Source organism: Anoplopoma fimbria, chromosome 21 (genome assembly GCF_027596085.1).
Source record: "Anoplopoma fimbria isolate UVic2021 breed Golden Eagle Sablefish chromosome 21, Afim_UVic_2022, whole genome shotgun sequence".
Taxonomy (NCBI): Eukaryota; Metazoa; Chordata; class Actinopteri; order Perciformes; family Anoplopomatidae; genus Anoplopoma; species Anoplopoma fimbria.
This window is the reverse complement of record NC_072469.1, coordinates 21,517,774-21,538,927: the sequence shown is the minus strand read 5'-3', so window position 1 is coordinate 21,538,927 and position 21,154 is coordinate 21,517,774. Positions and strand designations below refer to the sequence as shown.

Below are 21,154 nucleotides of genomic sequence, written 5' to 3'. Positions count from 1 at the left end.
AGAGACCGGCTTACTTATCGGGGTCCTGCTCCTGGAGCCGTCCTCACACATGCCCGAGGCCGAGCTGTACTGGCTCTGCCGACGGTTCTCCATGGCAACCCTATCCGCGCTGCTGATGGAATGCTGGTCGTCACAGCGGGACTGAATATCCACTGATTTCTGGGAAATGGAGTCCTGAGAGCAAAAGAAATGGGCAGAGTGACTGCAGGGCCTTTGTGTATACACAGTGCTGGAATTATACAAACACAGTGTATAAGAAAGTAAAACTGTGTGAAAGAAACAAGGCAAATACTTGTTTCCAAGCAGTACAATTCTTCTGAGATGCAAAACACATGGAAATAAACAAATATAGCAAAAAAAATATATGGAAAAATAGTCATTCATTCTCATGCAAAATAGAATACTTGTTTTCCTTACAAGCTGCTTGTCTGACGGGCTCTGTGTTGTCAAGTGTTCTCCCTCCGTTCCTGCTGGTCTCCATGTTAACAACCTGAAAAACAGTTTACCCAGTACAACACATTTATTTATCAACTTCAGTCTAAAAAATTCATCAAGCTAAACAAAGTCTTCATTTGGTTGAAGTCTTGGTTGATTGATATGTCCATATATGTCCAGGTTTATTCACGTCTAAATGTCAAAGCATGGCTGGTTTTCCGACATCAAAGAGAAGCTGCTCTTATGTTCAGTGGAGCAGCTTACGCGTGAGGGATGGTGGTCTTAAAGATGTCCAGCATGCAGTTGCACGTCTTGTCCCACGTCTCCAGGGAGAATTTCTCTCCATTCAGGATGACAACATTCTCTAGACAGTTGGTGCCTGAACGGGCGAGCTGCTCATTATCTACAGACACACAGATGAAGAGGAGGAGGAGGAAGGGTTGGGCCGAGAGGAGGGAGAGACAAGGGAAGTGGACATTAAAAAAAGAGAGAGTGAAAAATATACAAGATCTATTGATGTGTAAAGACAGAATCCTGCCTTTTTATCTAGCTTCCAACAAAAAACACCAAAGTACTACAAACGTGTATTGATTATTAACTTCACCTTTGTCTTTTTATAAAGTGGTGGACCGGTATTGATGCAGTACATTAAAGTTCAGAAGCAAGTTCTGTCACTGCAGCCAGGCTCAGGTCATGGCTAATGCCAGTAACTGTCCTAATGCATTATATATATATATATTTATATTTTGACCTCCATAAACTGTTTTAGCTTTAAAGACAAGAGGACAATCTTGACCCTGACGCTGTCCACTCAAAGATAAATATGGCCGGAAAAAGAGAGAGAAGTCGCTGTGTGCTCACCTTGCTGCACACACCAGTAGAGCTGAGCCAGAATGTCATCCAGCAGGACGTCATTGAGGGACTCAAAGTATTGTGTGAAGACATCACAGATGGCATAAAGTGCATGGTTGCAGGTGGTGGTCATCCACTCTGCTTTCTGAGGGGTGCAACACAACCTCAGTGAGAACTCTGTTTAATTGACAACTATAGCGACAACACAATGCTGCAGCTTGGATATTAGAGATTTTAATATCTGTTGAGGATGAAAGACTCGTCGTGTACCTCAGTCTGTTGCTCTGGCAGCTTCATGTTGTCAAAGATCCTGAAGACAATTCTGAAAAGGTCTTGCCACCAGTGCTTCTCAAAGGTGTGCCCGTAGGTCTTCATCACTTCAAACATCACCGTCAGCCCCCTGGGAAATGCACACACACACACACACACACACACACACACACATATGTCCTTTCCTTGATGCTATAGCTGACATTTTCCTTTTCTTTTTTTACAAAATTCCTTAAAGTCTTTTTTGTCTTCACTAGCTTCGACTTGCAAACATTGGATTTGCCGCAGCATGTCTTCATTGCTGTCTCACTTAAAAATCCAAAGTTAAAGATGTACAAAATATACAGCTTTCTGCCTTTAATGGCGCCCACCACCATCTGAAATAAGTGGCTAAAGGCGAACCCGCCTACCTGGTCCTGACATCCAGCTTACACCTGTTGATGATGCAGGAGAGCTCGAAGAGGATGGGGAACCACCCCCGCACCCACACGCGGTCCTCAGGCGCTACATTCATGTCATCGCTGGTGTAGTCTTTGAAGGCCTGAAAGAGAAATACGAGCAGTGTTTACCCTTTTTGCCTCCGGGTGGCAAATAACCCTCTTAAACAAATACACATTTCCCTACATACTGTACGTGCCCCTGAGCTGCACTACCACTCTCTTTTATGCTTTCCTGACGCACACATTCTTCCTCTTTGTGATGTTGAGGGTGAGGATATGAATATAGTAGTATGTAAAAGCTGTACCAGTAAACATTTGCATTTTGATACACACTGGATGACGGCCATGAATGTGCGGTAGATATACTACTGCACAGTTGCACATTAATTCATCCCGTTTATGATCTAAGCACAACATGTGTGTGTTCTGTCAAGCTTTAGATGTTAGTAAGAGGTAAATTCATCCTAAACTCTGAATGTGTTGCTTAGATTCATGATGTATAAAAAGAGCTACAATATCTGCATTATTCTCTGCACATGGGACCTTTACAGTGGGGAATAAACCGTTCAGTATGAATCAGGGCCTGACATTGACCTGTGGCCTCTCTGAGACGTATTTGGCGCAGTGTCGGATGAGGCGGATGGCTTCCATGCTGGTGTCCGGGAAGGAGGCATTACAGGCAAACTCCGACAGACACTTAACGGCGTCCTGGAAGGAGTCGATAGTGGCCGCAAAGTGCTTTTCAAATACATTCGCTGGGAGAGTGATAGAGGGAGATTAAAGAAGAATAACAGAGGGGGGGAGGTAGGTAAAGATAGATGAAGGGGAAAGAGAAATAAATAGAGAGAGAGAGAGAGGTCAAGTCCCAAATGTGACGACCAGAACACGAATGTTTCAAAATAAGTTATGAAGGTTGTCATTGAAGTTGTTACATCCTTCTTAGGTGCCTGTGTGTGTGTGTGTGTGTGTGTGTGTGTGTGTGTGTGTGTGTGTGTGTGTGTGTGTGTGTGTGTGTGTGTGTGTGTGTGTGTGTGTGTGTGTGTGTGTGTGTAGACTTACTGACGATATGGCCGGTGGTCTGGAAGGCCAGCTCTACAATGCTCTCGTCCTGGTCTGAAGCAGCCAGGTGGAAGACAGAGAAGATGTTCTTCCAGCCCGAGCGGATGTTCGCTGCCTGGGAGTTAACCATCTGGGCTATACAGCGCACCACCATGTCTCTGATAGTGGGAGACCTGGACAGGAAACATGGAGGAAATAGGTGCGGATCATTAAAAAAGGGCAGGGGTACAAGAGGAAAGGAAAAGATTGAAGAAGAGTAGCAAGTAGAAGGGGTGACAAGAAAGTAGGAAGCATAAGAGTCAATCATACAAAAAGAAAGGAAATTCATTTCTTCATTGATGTCAATTATCTTTAGAAGCCCTTGAGATCCAAGGTTCAGTCTAGCACTGGTTAGTCGTAGCCTGGCAGGTTTTTACAGCAACTGTTGCCATAGTGAAGAGCATTCCTAATTGTTGAGTAGTTATGAATGAGAGATGAGCTCTGCCTCTGCTTACCATTGCACTGCACTCTGCTTACCATTGCACACACACACACACACACACACACACACACACACACACACACACACACACACACACACACACACACACACACACACACACACACACACACAGGATGGCAGCATGAGTGCGTCTAATGGACACACTGCGCTGCAGGGTTTACATGGCTGCCTGCCATCTCCTCTCTGTGGAAGCTCTCATCCTGTTCAATCTGTGGAAGGATTTATACTCACTCCGCTACTCCTCTTTTACATGAATGAAAAACTGGCTGCAGTAAAACAGTTTGCCTTTTGACGCGCTGCACGCGGACAATTACTACTGTAAAAATCTAACTCATTTATAACTGATAGCTATTCAAGATCCATTCAAGACTGAATTGGACCGAGCAGTGGGGGAGAAAAAAAAGGCTTTTTTTTTTTTTTTTTTTTTTTTTTTTACATGAATTCAATGAAAGGTTAACGCAAACAGACTTAAATGGGTCATTCACTTTTTCTCGGAGTGAACAGTACGCTATATGTGAACAGAGACAGAGGAAGAAAGAGACAGAAAAGAAAGAGGATGAATAGCAGACGAGGCAGAGAGCTGCCACGGAGGTTGAGGGGAGGAGGGGAGAGTGTGAGTCTGCAGCCATGTGAGAAACAGCCCAGAAATAGTAACAACTCAAAGCCACAGTGCAGGCCTTGTGTTTGCACCAACCCAGAGTTACCTGGAAGCAGCAACGTCAGCACTCAGTCCCAGACAAGTGTACCACTTTACCTGTTCTTTTTCATGATGTGCTCAAATGGCCTCAGGAAGTCTTTCTGGAATCTGAAGTTCGCCAGCTCCCCCTTCTCCAGGAATTTCATGGAGAGTTGCCTGAGCGAGTCCACTGCGAAAATCGCCACATCTTCATTGGAATTACAACCAACCTGCACAGAGATAAAACATATTACAGCAAGCATTTAATATTTGTATCCATTTTCTTGTGTGCAGTGTTCAGTCAGACTTTAAACTAAATAATAAACATGTAGTTGAACACTTCAGCCTCCAGCAGGACATTTTTCTTTCTTAAAATCCACTTTCCAACATGATAAATGACCACTTTGAGTGTTCGATTTTACACATTTTAAATTCAGTTTGCAGCTACTCAGTGAGAAGCAGAGCCTCAAGAGAGATGTGTCCTTGAATAACAAACTAGCAGAAAGCTTTTCATGTAACAATTACCAGTGACTGAAATCTGACTTTTGTAAAACAGGTGGAAATGAAAGTTTTTTGCAGCTCACTCAGTCAACTCCCAACTGAGGAAGTTTATCCTCATGATTTTGGCCCCATGTAGTTCATCAATGACACTATTAGTTTCTTTTCATACAACAGAACTATACTGTATTAAAAATGTGCATCTGTTTCACCATTTCTATCCCTGCAGTAACCGATTTCTCACCCACCTTGTTGAAGTGGTCTCCGATAACCTCCCAGATCCTGGACCACTGCAGCCTAATGCGGCCCATGTTGTAGTAGGAGATCTCCACTATTTTTTGCAGGCTGAACATACGTGGGTGTGTGGGCGAGGCCAGCTCATCCATGGACACAGCACACAGCCAGCGCACAAAATCAACTGACGAAAAGATAGAAGATGTTGGCAACGAGCAAGGAAAGGTTGCTTTGTACTGGGAAAGTGATGCATGACGATCAAAAACAGCTAGAAGGTATTTGCCCTTTGAGCAATAACAATAACAGTATGTAGCTAAATCAGCTAGACTCACCTATTGCGTTACCATCCAGTCTGGTAGAACCAGTGAAAATCCTAAACGGAGAAACATGTGACAATTAATATTTTCAAACACACTGCATGGCAAGATTTGTATTTCTGCCAAAAAGCATAAGGGGATGCGAACTATGCCTGAATAAGATAAATAACAAACTGCCTACTCTTACTGCCTAACTAGTTCATTAACTTAACTAACTAGTTAACTGCCTTTCAATGTGTTTTCAAACTTATGTTTTATTCTGATAAGAGGTGGTTTCTGCTGCCATAGTTTGCACTAGAAATTATAACCAACATTATAAATTGTTCAATATGAGTAATACGTATGATGTACTGCTCAGGATTTATCTCTGGTATATCAATAATTGTATTTGCCTGTTAAGCTACCTGGTATGCTGGAGAACCAAAGGGCTCAATTCAAATATTTTCACTGTTCTATTTTCAAATGCATGCATTTCCTTTTTGTGTGCATTGTTGAATAAGGTTTATAGTCAGATGGCTGACTCTCTCTCTTTATTTGCACTGTAACCGAGCTGCTGTACAAAAAACAAAACAGTATTTGGTATCTTACATGAAAACAGAAAGTGTTCCTGATAGTTTCTCAGTGACTACAGTACCTGTCCACAGCCACCACCACACTCTGAGAGCTGGTCTCTCCGATGGACTCCTGAATGCTGGCGATCTGCTTCCGGTCCACTGTCCCTCCAACTACAGAGCAAAGCACAGAGCTTGTTTTAAAGTCAAGAATTGACTATAGTTTTCACAGATTTACTAAAAGTTCAGGTCCACTGAAAAAAATAAACTGGTCATGGCTTTGACTCTGGACTTGCTCTCCAATATGTCTGTGTGAGTTGGTGCTGACCTAGACCCAGGTACTCGTCGTTGCTCTGCTCCTTGGTGCTGGTAATGAAGCCCTCTTTGCTCCGCACCGTCCCTGAGATGTAGCGTGCCTTCACTCCTGTACCGATCAGCTGAGCCAGCTCCAGCTGACTGATGCACTTCATGATCTGAAAAGGGAAGTATGAGATGTTACGAAAGATCCAAATGAAAAAACTCAAACTGGTTGCTGTAAAATACCCAACAAACCCAATAAACAAACAGCTATTACTGCATTCATTTTAAATGAACCCCCATTATCTTTCACATTCAAATCATTAATTTTGGTAGGATCAGCATCTATTATATAGATGCATTATATAGATACAACAGAATATTTTATATAGCTTTAATTTAAAAGCCTGTTCTGCTTGAGCAACTATTAAAAATGCATTTCCTAAAAAAAAAAATTTTCAATACAAGAGTAATAACCCACAAAGAAACATGTTAGTTTATTTATTCACGTTATGCCTAGCAACAACTCTGTTCACAAACAGAGTTCTTTCGAACAAAGCTGTTCGAAAGAAAACAAAAAAACAATGCAATGTATCCCATTGAGATTAAGGCCTATTATGGCCTACTGCTTGAATCAGGAAAAAAATATATGAGGAATAAATATAGGGTTAGGTGAGATAGTATTAAAAATGTTATGAGGAATTAAAGCGAGTGAAAGTGAGACAAGCGAGCAAACCTCGTGCCAAGAGTTGCCCAGGTAGTTGCCGTCAGTGTGGGCCACAGTGATGAGGGTCTTGATGGTGTCAATGTTCTTCTGCTTCATTTCTGAGATGCCAGAGCTGGCTGTCAGCAGGGTGAACCTCGCCAGGGCCTGCACATACGCATCCCTCTCCAACTGAGACAGAGCGAGAAGACAGCGTGTCAGAATACTGCAAGGTAAGAGATACAGCCGGTAATCCTTCAGTTAAGACTGCAGTACCTGTATGCAAAAGATGCATGCTATCCTGATGGCACAGCGGATGCCCTCCAGACACAGTGAGGCCACCTCAGTGTCATCGCAGTCCTGAAGACCAACGCTGAAGGCTGCCAGGAAGGGAGTCCATGCCAGCTGAGGAAACGACAGAGGCATGAGGTGTACAATTTACGTGTGAAACAGCGTGTTAGCCTCATAGATGTGTGTATGTGTGTTTATGTCTGCTACCTTGAACATGGGCCTGACGTGCTCCAGATGTGTGGCGCTGGTGAAGGGAGCTTGGACGTGGCTGACGGCCTCCATCAGAGCCTTGGCCGTCTTGGCCATTTGCTCCATCTCCACGTTGTACAGCAGACGCCTCTGCTTCTCGCTGGCCACACCTGAGCAAGAGCACAGAGTAAGCAAGGCTAACACTGCAGCTTTTCCTCCAACAGGCTAGGAGGCTGAACTATCAAGAGACAAAATGCGACAATAGGCCTCTTCATGACGATTGTTATTTTAAGCTGCAAGTCTATAAAATAGTTCCAGCTTGCATATAACTCTTCCATTCAATGGTTTTTGTAACATCTTTGTCCTTATGTCTCATTTAAAACCAATACGGCGACAAAGACATTGTTAAACGGCTCTGGATAACAAATGGAGTCTTAGAATTTATTACATTCTTGAGACACCGCATAGCAGCGAGACTCACTCTGCTTGTTGGATTTCATGGTGAGCTCTTTAGTCTCCTTCATGGCAATCTTCTTTCCAGCAATCTCGTCATAGATGGCCGAGAGATATTCCTCAGGTAGATCTTTGCTGTCGTTGATGCCGCGGTTCATCTTGATGTACTGCTCTTTTGTCATTTTATTCTTCACCTGTGTAGACGAGAACAAGGTTTACGAGTCAAGAGCTGCTCATGCAATCCCGCTGATTTATGTTGCACTGACAACTGAGGGAATGACTGCTGTCAAGAGACATTTCCTTAAAGGCTGCCCCCCTCTCTGAGGTGGAGTGCTTACCTGTGGACTGTGAAGGTCTGTTGTCAACATAATGATCGAGTAGGCAAGGACGTATGCTGTATCAGCACTGGCAAAGAGGGTTTGCCTGGAAAAGTGAAGGTAGGGAACAGACACAATGCATATTAAGAGCAGCATCTTGTATGGGCACATGTGAACTCAAATCCAGCTATTCCCATAGTAGGGGTTTTCTAGCTAGAGATGTTAACCCACCCCTGATTGCATTCAAGATATCTCGCTGCAAATTTCTCCATGAGCCGGTCAATCTTCTGGGCCTCTCCGGGCAGCCGAAAGCCTTCCAGGAACGTCCTTAGTGCAGAAACAAAGTCTTTGCCCTGGAAGTCCATTTGATCCACGTAGGCGTACATCACCTCTTTAGTGAAACGATCATTATCTCCAAGGAATTCTCCCACTTGAGTCTAGGAGAGCAAAAGTTAAAAGGTCAGTCTTATTTTAACATTCTGTAATCGAACATACAAATCAGAATAAGACAGTAAATCAAAAGCATGTGCCGTTTGGTTTAAGCCTCCAGAGAGCTCAACACTTAACAGAATTGTTGCTCTTCAATTAATATTTCTGTCATCATAAGAGGGAAAAGCAGACGAAGAAAATTGATTTCAACTCTGTAAAAGAGCAACTTATTTGTCTGCCCTTTCACCATTTACACTTTCTACTTCTAAAAAGCCCTGCTCTAACAGCAGGACTATCCAGTCAGTGTGGATTAGATAAATACTTGTTGGTTATCCACTCTGTTTGCCACTGCTGTGATCCCACTGCATCTAAGGGACCCTGTTTCTGACCAGATGTTAAGAAAAGTCTTTAATGCTGATCACCGCTGCACACTGACACCCATGAGGCTGTCCAATCAAAGAGAGTATGCTGCTCATTAGAGTTAACATTTTCTGTGTTTCTGTGTGGTTCGGATGGCTGATGCACGAGGCAGAGAATGCAGAGTTTGCTCAGCTCGACTGGCCGTTTGTTTATTTGCCGAGCATTTTGCTGCCACTTCAGCTGGTGGATGCTTATTTTTCTTTGAAGAAGCCTTCCACAAAAAAAATAAATGCTGGTGTTAAATAAGCTTTCTATTGTGAATAAGGACGAGTAAAGGCTTCAAGACTTTTGCCAAATTTGCCTTTCCCAGAAAGAGATGACGTTGATATGAATGATGTTTCACTTGAATACTCAAATAAATTCAGTAAAAAACTACCAAGTGTGCAGCTGAGCCTGTAATGATATTAAAATTATTTGAATGTCATGTTCAATTAAATAAAAAAACAAAACAGTTTTCCCCCCATCTGTTATACATCAGTCTTCTCTTTGACACATACAACACGTTTTGGGGGGTAGAATGAAACATCTGCACCTCAAACATCTGCACGGTGACTCATTGCATGTATTTGTTGATTATCATTTGATCCACTCTTGGAAATCTCTAAGAATATAGAATCATTTTACAATAAGTATCCCCCACTGATCATGCATTCTTATGTATATGATTTTGCAGGTATTGTGGTCAGCACTTGGCTTTAGGGTAACTTGTTACCGAATCAAGCCTCTCCTCCTGGTGCAAGAACTGAGCAAGGTCCTCTGGGGTTGTACCCAGCATGCCTTGCTCTTGAAGGTACTGGATTCCTCTCTTTGGTTTCTTGTTGAACCTGTGTAGAATCCAAAAGACAAAGAGCATACTGTAGCCAATGCAGTATCACAGAAACAACAGGATCAAATGCAAAAATCTAGTGCGTAGTTGAACTTACAGGTCAATGCCTTGCTCAATGATCTCCTTTTGCTGTTTGAGGACCTCAAACTGCTCGGGGTTGTCAGTACCTGACATCTGGGTGCTGTAGCTGCCGATGCCAGACGAGGCCGTGGAGTCCAGAGAGTTAATGCTCCCGTAGCGATTTATGGTCTCCGGGGCCTTGGTCTCTGTGCTCTCCTGTTCTGATGGCTTCTCTTGGCCTGAAGAGCAAACGACACGAGATAAGATCACCCAGAAGTGATGATAGATGAGTGGAAACAAACCAAGTATTTCTATCTTACTGTAAGAGGCAACCCCCTGAAACCATCACAAAGGTGTGAGTTTTTAATTGAAAGTCCGACGCTGGCACAAACTCAGCCTGGGGGCTTAAAAGATGAGCTAACTTAATACTAATTCTGTGGGAGAGACTTCAGTAATTGAAAGGGGAAACTGCTACACAGAGAACAAAATGACCCTGAGGTCTACTAGATGATTGTTGTGGGCAGGGGAAGATATTCACACTGGTGTTACTCACATGCACAGAAGGCCACAGCCTAAGGAACTCCAGAAAACACACTTATCCACACAGAGCAAGTGCAAGGCAGGGTATGAGGGGAGGATATTATAAAACATGGGTTATCTAAAATGCTCCAGTCAGTCAATGAGGGAGCAGCAAGAATTTAGAGGCCAAGAGAGGTTTATGTTTTATTTTTTTAAAGCCAGCCAGAAAGGAGACTTGCTGCTGCTTGGAGCGGGTCCACCCTGCAACCCAGTGTTAGGGCAAGCATCTTATTACACATTGGAAACTCTCTAAAACATTCAGGACAGTGTCATAGTAATGTGAGCTGGCCGTGTGCTGCCCATGCTTAGGTTTACAGCGTAGAGAGAAAGAGGTGGAGGAATACAGAGAGGAGGGGGAAATTAACTGAGGGCAGACTTTATAACATATACCTCAGATCAGATTAACACGCAGCATTTTTTACCCATCAAGTTCAGAAAAAGTGTTTCTACCATTTGTTAAATTAATACGCACATGGCTCTGGCTACAATCTATTTGGTGTAAGTGGGTAACGGGACACCCAAAAAACAACACAGGTTATAGAAGGTGAGACTAGCACTAAATCATCCCAAACTACAGACACAACAGGCTTTAAATGAACAATTTATATCACAGCAACACGTTCTAGCAAAAACTCTGTACTCTTCTACGATTACCTGCTCTTGCTTTGAAGACATACAAAATATGGGGGAAAAAAGAGACAAGAAGGGACGATTGAAAGAGTGAAGGGTCATATAATGTGCTGTAATCCTGGAATACGTCACACAATGCAATGTATTGTAATCACAAATATTATTGCAGTTCGATTATATGAGCTAGAATCTTCGTCTGAAACCTTCAACAAGCCAGCAGGGTGAATTACCATTAAAAAATGTAATTATGACCCATGAGCTCCTGCTACACTAGATAACCAATGACAAACGTTTTGGCAAGAACTTGCCTGCAAGTAAACACAAAACTGCTGGTTTGCCACGACAGCTTAGCCCATCACTAGCCTGTGGATAGGTCCAGGGGCTTGTGGGATATCTTTTCCAGCCCTTTCACAAAATTACACTTGCACCTTGGTTTGAGCTCCTACTTTGGAAAGCAACAGAAACCCTGCGGTGTGCAGAAGAGCCAGAGGCCAGTCTCACGCACGGGATAAACTCTAACTGTATGTTGTAGTTGGGCATTTTATAACGGTTCGGCTTTAGGCACTGCTCTGTTCTCCGCTGAACCTTCTGGATTAGCCTGTCTGCGATGGCCTATGGGCATTTTCTCACGGCCTCCTCTGGCTGGAGCCGAGCTGATGAATGCTCACTTTCCTCCTCAGAGCCGTAGCTTCCCTGATGAATGCCAACTGTCAATCCTACAAACTGATTGCAGCCCAGCCGATGGATGTGAGCTTTATCGCTAACCCCAGTTAACCTCAGTGATGAACTGCAGCCAAAAAACAAGCTGATGAGGAGAAAGTCTAGCTATAACCTTGGTGGTCTCATCTCAGAGACACACTTTTTTAACAACACAAGTTCAATTCTCCACAGACTATTGAGGAATAACACCAGTCTGGGTTTTTATCGGCAGAGCCAACAAAGCGTAACATTGCAGGCACACAAACAATTCCAGCATGTACCATCTGTATTTAAGCTGTGGACGTAAACGCAAACCACTTCTGAACACGTCTTGATATAATAATATTGAACACAGCGATATAAACTCTCTCTAAGAATTATTAAACACGCGCCCCTTGGAGTTTAATTCAACCTTCCTTTATAGTGATGGGATCGGTAGTTCAGCAGTAAGAATACCTATGTGTGTTTAATTTCTCTTATATTGACCTAGACTAAAATAAAAACATGAATTCTGCCACTGATGAGTCTTAAGACTCAAATATATTTATCAGTGTGTATAATCAGAATGAACAGAATTGGCTTGATTACATTCATGTTCTTTTCTTACCAAGGCTTGTCTGAGAGTTGGGGTTGACGTATTGGTCTTTACTCCATTCTACCATACATTTCAGTATGGAGACTAGACATTCAAGGCCTTTCTTTCTCAAGGTCAGCTCCTACAAAGGGACACAAATATATAAAAATATATTAAGATGTAAAAAAAATAGCTGTTAAAACATAATACATATTTAACCTTCCCAGAACAGTGGTAAAAAATGAAGCAGACATATTTTAAAGAAGCAAGAATACATTTTACCTGTAGGGGTGTTGTGCCAAGCTCGTGGCCTCCGCGACCCTGTGCAATCTTTGAGAGGTCATTGACCAACCGCTCAAATATGTTAGCAGCATTCAAGTCACAATCGTAGTTCACGTAGATGTCCACCACGCCCTGGGCATCTGAGGGAGACAGACGGAGTTAATGAGTGAGAATCTATGAAATAAATATAGACTGTGTACACAGCTTTTATGGAGTCTGGAGTCAAGTACGCATAAATAATTACAGGTTAATAATTATAGGTTATAATCATTAAATTAAAGGGGTCATTTCATGCTGATTCTCAGGTTCGTACTTGTATTTTGGGTTTCTACTAGAACATGTCTACCTGCTCTAATGTTGGAAGCACACATTATTTTTCTCATCCTGTCTGTCTGACTGTACCTGTACTCACCCTCTGTCTTAAACGCTCTGTTTTAGCTCCTGTCTCTTTAAATAATTACACTAAACAATCAATGTTAAAATAGAATTAAATGAAAACAGAGACACAAACCTGCACATATTCTTGTGAGGGTTTGTATAACCATCCACTTGTGGTCGTAGGAGCTAGTGGACGTCTCAAGAATGTAAAGGAAAATCTCCTTGAAGAACACCTGCGGACAGAGTCGGGAGAGGCAAGAACAATATCAATTGCCTGCAAGGCCAAAACAACACGCAATATTCTGTGGGAGCCCACATGAGTTTCCTTCAGCAGACAAAGCAAATATAGCAGGTGGTCATGTGTTAGAAATGTTGAACCAACTCAAACAGAACAATAAACTGTGGGCAGCAGAAAGGAGGTCAAAGCGCAACTCTCAATCGCACTGAGGTGCAAGAATGTTACAGTTTTCTGTGAGAAACCACATCTCCCATACATCATTTGTGTCAGCTGCCTGCTGCATTGACAAATGGAGTCAGATTGTCAGTATCATATTGTGTGAATGTGGTGTTCTTAAACAGGGAAAGTCTCTGTAAAGGACAAAACCAGTACACAAAGGTAATAAATGGATCAAATGAACAATCTAACAGAACTGCTTTTGTAACTGTAATCTGCTGCGCTGCATATGTTTGCAAGCATTCCACTTAAGTAATTTATTTCCCACAAGGGCTGTCAGCTGCCAGAGAAGGTGTGAAACGTATGCATCCCATCAAGAAGTGGTGGGTGAATGTATAAATACAGCTGCTGTAATAAGCCAACTGGGTCATCAGGTTTTTCGCTGCATATATGAATCAAAATACAGCTGGGGAAAAAATGAAAAGTAAAAACTGAACACTTGGAGAGCACAATACTGAAGAATGACAGCAGCAGGTAACAGCTGTCAGAAAGTAAATGTGCTGTTTTGGTAGTGTGGACGGCCTTTGTTGCATCACGTTAAAAGCTTTTAGTTGAAGGTATCTGATTACTGTGAAGGAGCTGCAGACGGTGCAGAGTTATAGTATGTAGTAGGTTAAAAGCACAAAAAAGCTGAGGTGTTAAGCCTGAAAAACGTAAGGTCTATTCATGTTGTCAGCAGAGAAATTGCTACCCATATCTCTGTCACTACCTTTACACTACATTCTGAAAAACTGTCAACAAAAACAGAGAACACAAACCACTGTTGTGCATATGTTACCTCGATTTGCATCTTGAGGTGCGTCTTGAAGTGGGAGAGCAGGGTGAGGAAAATGGAGAGTGAGAGTTCAAAGACCTCCGGCACGGAGGAGACGCCATTTTTGGACAGGGCCACACACAGGTACTGCTTGATGGCGTTGATGAACATCTCGTTAGTCTTGAAGATGGGCCCGGCGTTCTGCAGGATGGACAGGAGCAGCTGGAGGGACAAGACCTTCGATCGCAGCTCGTGGGACCTGAGGTTGAGGGGGAGAGAGGGAGAAGGGGAAGTTCAAGCACTGTTTCCATGGACGTAAAGAGCTTATAACAAAGCTCTGTCAGTAAATGTATTGTGTGTATTTACTTGTGTAAAGTGAGGGGAATATAAATATAAGACAGTAATGGTATTATCATGAGGTCAGTCTGAATATTTCAACAAGGAAGGACTCCATAATATTTGATTAAAATTAAAATGCAGTGAGAGAGAAGAGACTAAATGTGTGTACTTTTGTGCATAAAATGCAGATCCATGTCTGTAACTTTAGCTCTTACACTGCATTGTGTACTCGAAGCCCTTTGGGAATGAATCTGCATAAAACAACTTGAAAGATCCGCTCAAGGCACTGAGAACACATCGTCCAATCAGTTGAGTATTTACATTTTTAAGACATAGAATACATTAAGCAAGAAAAACAAATACGTCTCACTAAAACTAGGTACTTACAGGCAAATTATCTGTCCTTCAAAAAAAGTTACACCTCAAAGAAGCAGCAGCGTAATGCACGCTGAGACCACATCATACTTTATTTCTCCATCTGAGAGTTAAAATCTTCAACAGCCATCAAAGAAATGCAAGGGCAACTAAATCAAAGCTCCTCTGCGTGAAGAGCCTCAGCTTGTCTGAACTGTTTCCCCGTAGCAGCAGGACAGAAAAACTGGAGCTCAAAAAAACATTCTTTCAGCTACTTTATATGCCGAGATTGGCTACCTCTGCAATGTCTTCCATCTCTGGCAAGCAGACAAAGAAGGATTAGTAAATTAAAAGAGAAAAAATAGTAGCAGTAATATGTCATGAGTTTAGGAGAAACTGTAAAAAGTTAAACACCATATGTAAATAATTTACATTTATATATTAAGTAATGGTAATATGATGCGCAGATACATCTAAATCCAAAGTGTTGTACAAATGACTACATTACCCATTATTCAACAGAACAGGAGGTTTAACACTGAGTTTGTTTATTTGTGCAAGCTCAATTAGACAAGCTGCTTGTGGGGCATTATAGAGGCTGACATGTTAATGAAGCCTAATTATTCAAGTAAGGACTCAGAAACTCTTTTTTTGATCCACATTGACGTAAAAGAAAGAGTTATTTAAAGGTTATACAGAGATAATTTTGTTATATTTGACAAAAGTCTGATGTGTTCCTTTTCAAGAGGATGTATCCGTATTCAATACATTTGTAACTTCTACACTTTTTGGGATTTGAGCACTTGAACAAATGTTAAAAGTTTTGTATATTTTGTCAGATAAATCTCCACAGGCACATAATAATCCATTTAGAGACCAGATGTGCGGCCTCTGATCCACAGTGAAGATACAAAGTACCTTCTGATAGCTGAGGGTAATTATAATAATGCAGCTTTTTAGCCTGTGTGCTGTAGTGTAAGTGTGGGTGTGTGAGACAGAGAGTAAAAGGTTTCTGTCCGGCACAAACACACACTGCTCTCTTGCATTTCCACGACAATCATTTTCCAACAATATTCGAGATTTGAAAAGATCAGATAAATAAAAAAGTAAACAAATATGCTCCGCACAGACACTGCATGAATTGAATTAGAAACCAGATGTAGGAAATCCTGTTTCACAAAAGCTACTGCTATCAGGACGAGCCAATCGGATGCCTCTATTTTGGCAAACCAGAGCATGATCAGAAGTACTATTGAATGATGGCAGATTATTTCCCCCTTGCTGGTGCTTTGAAAAGGGGAAACAGTTAAAGACGGGATTCATAAAACCAGGAAGTGATTCAGAAAAAGCTGAGCGATGCCTCATTGTCTCCTTAATCACCATTTATCAAAACACTGCAGTAATAACTGGAGCAATCCTCATCTTAAACCATGACTCAGGGCTATTCTCATACCCAACACTGAATAATACAGAGTGTGTTTCACAGGGGCTCGACTAACTGTTGAACATAATACTAATCTAAAAATGTATCGGCCATTTACAAACAGTGAGTAGAACATGACCTTCAACTATTGGTTTATTTAGGAGCAAAAGCTTGAAAATATCTAGATGACAAAGAAGAGAAGAAGTTTGTGACTGAGGTTAATTCAGACTAAAGCATGCTTCATACCTTCTTATTAGAATTATTCCATCTCTCACTTTTTGTACACAATGATTATCTCATTTGGCTAATATAAAACTCATCCTATTGTTGCACACTACATGTATTAAAGTCTTACTTGGGATCGGGTGGTCCATCTGACAGCGGTTTCATCGACAGCTTGCAGAGTGAGCGAAAGACAAGAAAGGCATCTTTCTGGAGAATGTGGGAGAATTTTGCACCTGGCGGCTGTCCCGGTGCTGCTCCCGACTCCTACAGAGAAACAAAAACAGTTCAAATCAGTGCTCAGTTAGCAACATCATCTTTAATCATATCTAAGCCTACTAAACATTAGAAGTGTGTGAATAAAAGTCTCCAGATCTATTAGATTTGTTTAACCTTGATTACTGAGGAGTGCAATCATTCATTATTGGAGACTTTGTTATACAGCTGAAAAGAAGGGCGATTACATAAGAACTTCCTAGAAACATATTCAGCTTAATAAAAGAAACCGGATTTAGCGGTCCCCACAGTGCAAGTGTTGACAGTCTTTTTCATTATTTTGTCTTTTGATTAAATCAAATGGTTCATTTTCGCCTGAATCTCCGCCAGTACAGCTATTCAGCAGGGCAAAAATATTACATAAAAACGAAAAATTGTTACACATAAAAAAAAGATCTGCTGTGTAATTCTAACTTTAACCAGTAGATTTTACTTTGACTTTAATTTATAACAAATATATAATAACTCTGGTCCGTCCTTCACCTGAGTGTCATTGGACGAGAGAGACAGTCTGTCGTCGGGCAGCGAGGGGGTGAAGCTGGCAGAAATCGGCGTGCCGGGGATGCCGTTGGCGTGGACGTGCTCGCTGTCGCTACCCAGGGTGCTCTCGTCCTCCAGGGAGCTCTGGGTGCCCTCCGTCACCGCTTCGGCCGGCTCCGACTCCGCCGGCTCGCCCTCGCCGCCGGACTCCTTAGTGTCAGAGCAAAGGTTTGTGGGGTCCAAGCAGTGTCCTGTGGTGATGATAGAGCAGGGAGGAGTTGGACAGGGAGGGACATGTTGATCAATACCTTTAAACATCTTCCACCAGGAATTATGACTACATGTTTTATGACTGACAGGGCGGTATTAAACTCTCAGACCTCAACCTGGGGTTAGTCATGATGTTCTGGTCAAGTACAGAGAGAGAAAATGACAGCGGTGCATTAGTAAAAAAATATGTTCAACAGCATCTAAGAGATCTTTCAGGGTACAAGAGGATACTAGAGTGCATTTCTGCTCCATGGTCCTCCCAACCATTAAAGCCTGTTTGTCAAATTGCAGCTCCAGGGTAAAAGTGTATTTGAAAAAAAGGAGGCCAAAGCAATATTGTTTTGTGTGTATGCTTTTTTTTTTTTTTTTTTTTTGCTGCAATAGAAAAAATAAAGGCTTTTCTTTAACTTTTGCACACAAAGACAGAGTGCTTTGCCTTCTTTAGGTCAGCATCCATGGGAACTTCAGGGAGTTTGACATGACCAAAAATGAGAGTGTAGTTTCCCAGTAACTTATTTCTCAGACAAAGGCCGGTTAAGAGACTTTTTGAATCTCCTTTCAGACACATTTTGTTGCTTTTTATCTATCAAATAGGGGCACCAGCCTCGAAGCACAGGCAGCTTGTCACAGAGCATTCTGCTGGATCACTCAATTTGCAAAGGTCAGTTTTGCATTAAAAAAAAAAAATCTGCAACTCACAAAAAACGGCTCAGATTTGCACAGGTATTTAGTGGGGAAGAGCACATTCCCATAACCTGTACTCTATAGCAAACAAAGGGTGAGCAAACTGAAAAAAGCTCATAGGAGCTCCCCTGAACAAAGAGCAAAAGGGGGTAGTTGTGGCTGTTCATTGAGCTTCTGCTTATGCACCATGACAAATACACCCACTTGACAGACAGACTAAGGTGGGTTGGAAGAGTAATCCCTTCTTTTGTCTCTGTGCTTTTATTTATTTAGGAAATACTTGAGTGACTTCTACAACATTAGTAAACCCAATCTGCTTATAAATAAAAAGAGTTTAGGACACTCATTTTGTATATTGCATATATATTTTTTTACTGCTTACAGAACACATCTCACCTCCTGCGACAGTATTGACCACTTCTTGCAAAATACTTTGCACGATTTCATGGGCTTTTTCGTCGTAGTTTGGTGTCTCCTCCTCCTCCTCACCTTCCTCTGGATGCTGCTGGGTTGTTGCATCTGAAGAGCACACACACAAATAAACACCCTCTTTGTTGACTAAAGGGGACACAGGGCAATCAACTCATCCGATCCGGTACAAGCATAGTGCATTCTGGGCCAGCATCCATAAAGCTACAATGTCGTTGACGGACTACTTTTAATTCTTGCTCTTCATAATCTACACTAGTTCTCTGAGTGAATGAATGAGCCATTGTAGCTCTGATAGTGCTATCAGATGTATGCAAAAGTAAACAAAGGTTCTGGAGGCTGTCTTTTTCTTTGAATGAAATTGGACAGAAAGTCAACAGTAAGGCTTTCATCGAGCATATTCAGGTGGTTCAGTGTAACACAAGATGTTTTTCTTACCAAACACAACCAGCCCAGACTGTAGATAAAACTCAAGAGATATTAAATGTTTAATATATGTGATCCGAAACATTTATTTGGTTGTTTATCAAGTGTGTTTATGGAGCCCTAATTAGGTTAAAGCATTAGTCTTGTGTCTTCTGAACATTTATAAAAAATGAAAATAAAAATAAAAATCATGATACAGTTTCTAAGAAAACAAGACAATAACACATTTCCCTGTGTGCAGTCTTACTCTGTGCTGCTGCTGTGGCTTGATCCGCCTCCGTCTGTTCATTTTCAGCCACGCAGAATTCAGAACCATTTTCTGGATCCGGGCTCTCGTAGGCGGGGCCCTGCTCTGTCTGCTCTGTCTGCTCCTCTTGCTCCCTTTGCTCCCTCTGCTCCTCCTGCTCCCCGGACACAGACCTGCTGCTGCCGTCCGGGGCGGGGGTCGAGGGGGTGGACGGGGTGGATGGGATGGTGATGCTCGGGGTTGGAGGGGTGACAGCCCCGTTGGCCTCCTGGGACAGACCCTTGGCCGGCGGGTGGATGTGAGCCTGAAGCTGGGGGGAGTCTGGCTCGGTGTGCTGGGTAACGGGGGAGTGCTGCCGGTGCCGCTCTCTCTCCAGCTGCTTAGCTTCCTGTAGCTGAAGGACACACACACACACACACACACACACACACACACACACACACACACACACACACACACACACACACACACACACACACACACACACACACACACACACACACACACACACACACACACACACACACACACACACACACACACACACACAAAAATACAGGTTAAGATTATGTAAACAAACTCATAACAGCAAATACAAGTTTAGATTCCCTGAGGGCTCACTGAACCAAGAGCCTCAACACTTCCTGATGTCAAAGCAGAGAGTAAAGACAACCATTCTTATATTCTTTTCTAACATCTACAGGGTGTCAGCATACATTAGATGTGTGTTCTTGGAAATGTATATGAAAACACACTCACTGAGAAGAAGTAGGACATGCTACTAAAACAGCGATGAGACAAACTTTGTGGAATCAATTCATGCTGGCTGGGGCTATTTTAGTCAGATGGTGGCAGAAGGTGTTTCTGATGGAAAATGGCTCATACAGCCATGTCCTGGCTGATGCGTCATGCCTGACATGTGTCGCTGCCTCTGATGGGGAGTACTGGAGTGTGGCTATGCATTAGCTTGGTGGGTCATGAGCGAAAAGTGGGTCACAAGACATTTGCACACGGTTGTGGTGAGAATATGTGACGAGAGTGAATGCTGTGTTATTTCAGATAATAGATTGCCTCATGACAGAGGTAAAGTTTGGTATCTCTACTGCTGATCTCAAAGGGGAAAAAGTTCTTATATGCACAGTTAAACACTGATACAAGTTCCAAAAAAAAGAGAGCAAACAATTACAAGCAGTTCTCTCAGCCAAGCTAAATCAAAAAAAACAGCCCATGGTGCATTTTCAATCCAAGTGCATTGGTAGAATTGTTGGGCATAAATGTAAAAGAATATATAAATTATAGATTTGAGTGACTCGAAGAGGAGAAAGCACAGTAACTTAAGAGATGTATGGGTTACAAATGAATATATAAACAAATATGACACATTTACAAAACAGGGGTGATAGATGGTGATCCTTCTATTTGCAGCAGAATGGATTTCAATTAATAATTGATATTAACAGTATACATCTGCAGAAATGCGGGGACTCAGTATTCTGTCTTATCTCCCTTTCTAGCCACAAGTCACAATTATACAATCTGCTTTATATTATAGATAGAAGGTTTTGTTTCTCAAACAGGCCATACCAAAAAACTGCATTTCACATCTACCTCATACACAAACTTCTTTTTCATTAAACCCCTTGTGTATTGTTTTCAAAAACAAACTCCCGGAAGCTCTTCAGCGCTAATTAAATGAGCTAGTGTCACATTTAAATGTAAGCAACTTGATTCAATGACATACATTTGTGAGTGAAACAATTAGTATTGAATAGGAGAAACGGTATCAAGGCCAGACAACACACCTAAGCTGGAGGGGACAGGAGAGGCAGCGCAAA

General features: G+C 42.2%; 1 protein-coding gene across 1 annotated transcript in view; it reads right to left on the bottom strand.

Annotated features, from left to right (window-relative positions):
• The window catches only part of arfgef1 (ADP-ribosylation factor guanine nucleotide-exchange factor 1 (brefeldin A-inhibited)), a 48,136-nt gene that overhangs the window by 3,915 nt on the left and 23,067 nt on the right, over nucleotides 1–21,154 (bottom strand). Inside the window, exons 6-34 of the mRNA XM_054622737.1 lie at nucleotides 19,320–19,713; nucleotides 18,614–18,736; nucleotides 17,267–17,514; nucleotides 16,641–16,774; nucleotides 14,194–14,428; nucleotides 13,095–13,194; nucleotides 12,584–12,723; nucleotides 12,335–12,443; nucleotides 9,857–10,058; nucleotides 9,646–9,757; nucleotides 8,316–8,521; nucleotides 8,106–8,190; nucleotides 7,796–7,961; nucleotides 7,333–7,484; nucleotides 7,111–7,239; nucleotides 6,868–7,026; nucleotides 6,163–6,307; nucleotides 5,918–6,008; nucleotides 5,299–5,339; nucleotides 4,981–5,150; nucleotides 4,313–4,464; nucleotides 3,057–3,229; nucleotides 2,592–2,752; nucleotides 1,968–2,098; nucleotides 1,558–1,687; nucleotides 1,297–1,432; nucleotides 700–838; nucleotides 418–490; nucleotides 15–174 (exon numbers count right to left, since the gene is read on the bottom strand). Coding sequence (XP_054478712.1) covers nucleotides 15–174; nucleotides 418–490; nucleotides 700–838; nucleotides 1,297–1,432; nucleotides 1,558–1,687; nucleotides 1,968–2,098; nucleotides 2,592–2,752; nucleotides 3,057–3,229; nucleotides 4,313–4,464; nucleotides 4,981–5,150; nucleotides 5,299–5,339; nucleotides 5,918–6,008; nucleotides 6,163–6,307; nucleotides 6,868–7,026; nucleotides 7,111–7,239; nucleotides 7,333–7,484; nucleotides 7,796–7,961; nucleotides 8,106–8,190; nucleotides 8,316–8,521; nucleotides 9,646–9,757; nucleotides 9,857–10,058; nucleotides 12,335–12,443; nucleotides 12,584–12,723; nucleotides 13,095–13,194; nucleotides 14,194–14,428; nucleotides 16,641–16,774; nucleotides 17,267–17,514; nucleotides 18,614–18,736; nucleotides 19,320–19,713 — 4,396 coding nt within the window. The remainder of the gene's footprint in view (nucleotides 1–14; nucleotides 175–417; nucleotides 491–699; nucleotides 839–1,296; nucleotides 1,433–1,557; nucleotides 1,688–1,967; nucleotides 2,099–2,591; nucleotides 2,753–3,056; nucleotides 3,230–4,312; nucleotides 4,465–4,980; nucleotides 5,151–5,298; nucleotides 5,340–5,917; nucleotides 6,009–6,162; nucleotides 6,308–6,867; nucleotides 7,027–7,110; nucleotides 7,240–7,332; nucleotides 7,485–7,795; nucleotides 7,962–8,105; nucleotides 8,191–8,315; nucleotides 8,522–9,645; nucleotides 9,758–9,856; nucleotides 10,059–12,334; nucleotides 12,444–12,583; nucleotides 12,724–13,094; nucleotides 13,195–14,193; nucleotides 14,429–16,640; nucleotides 16,775–17,266; nucleotides 17,515–18,613; nucleotides 18,737–19,319; nucleotides 19,714–21,154) is intronic.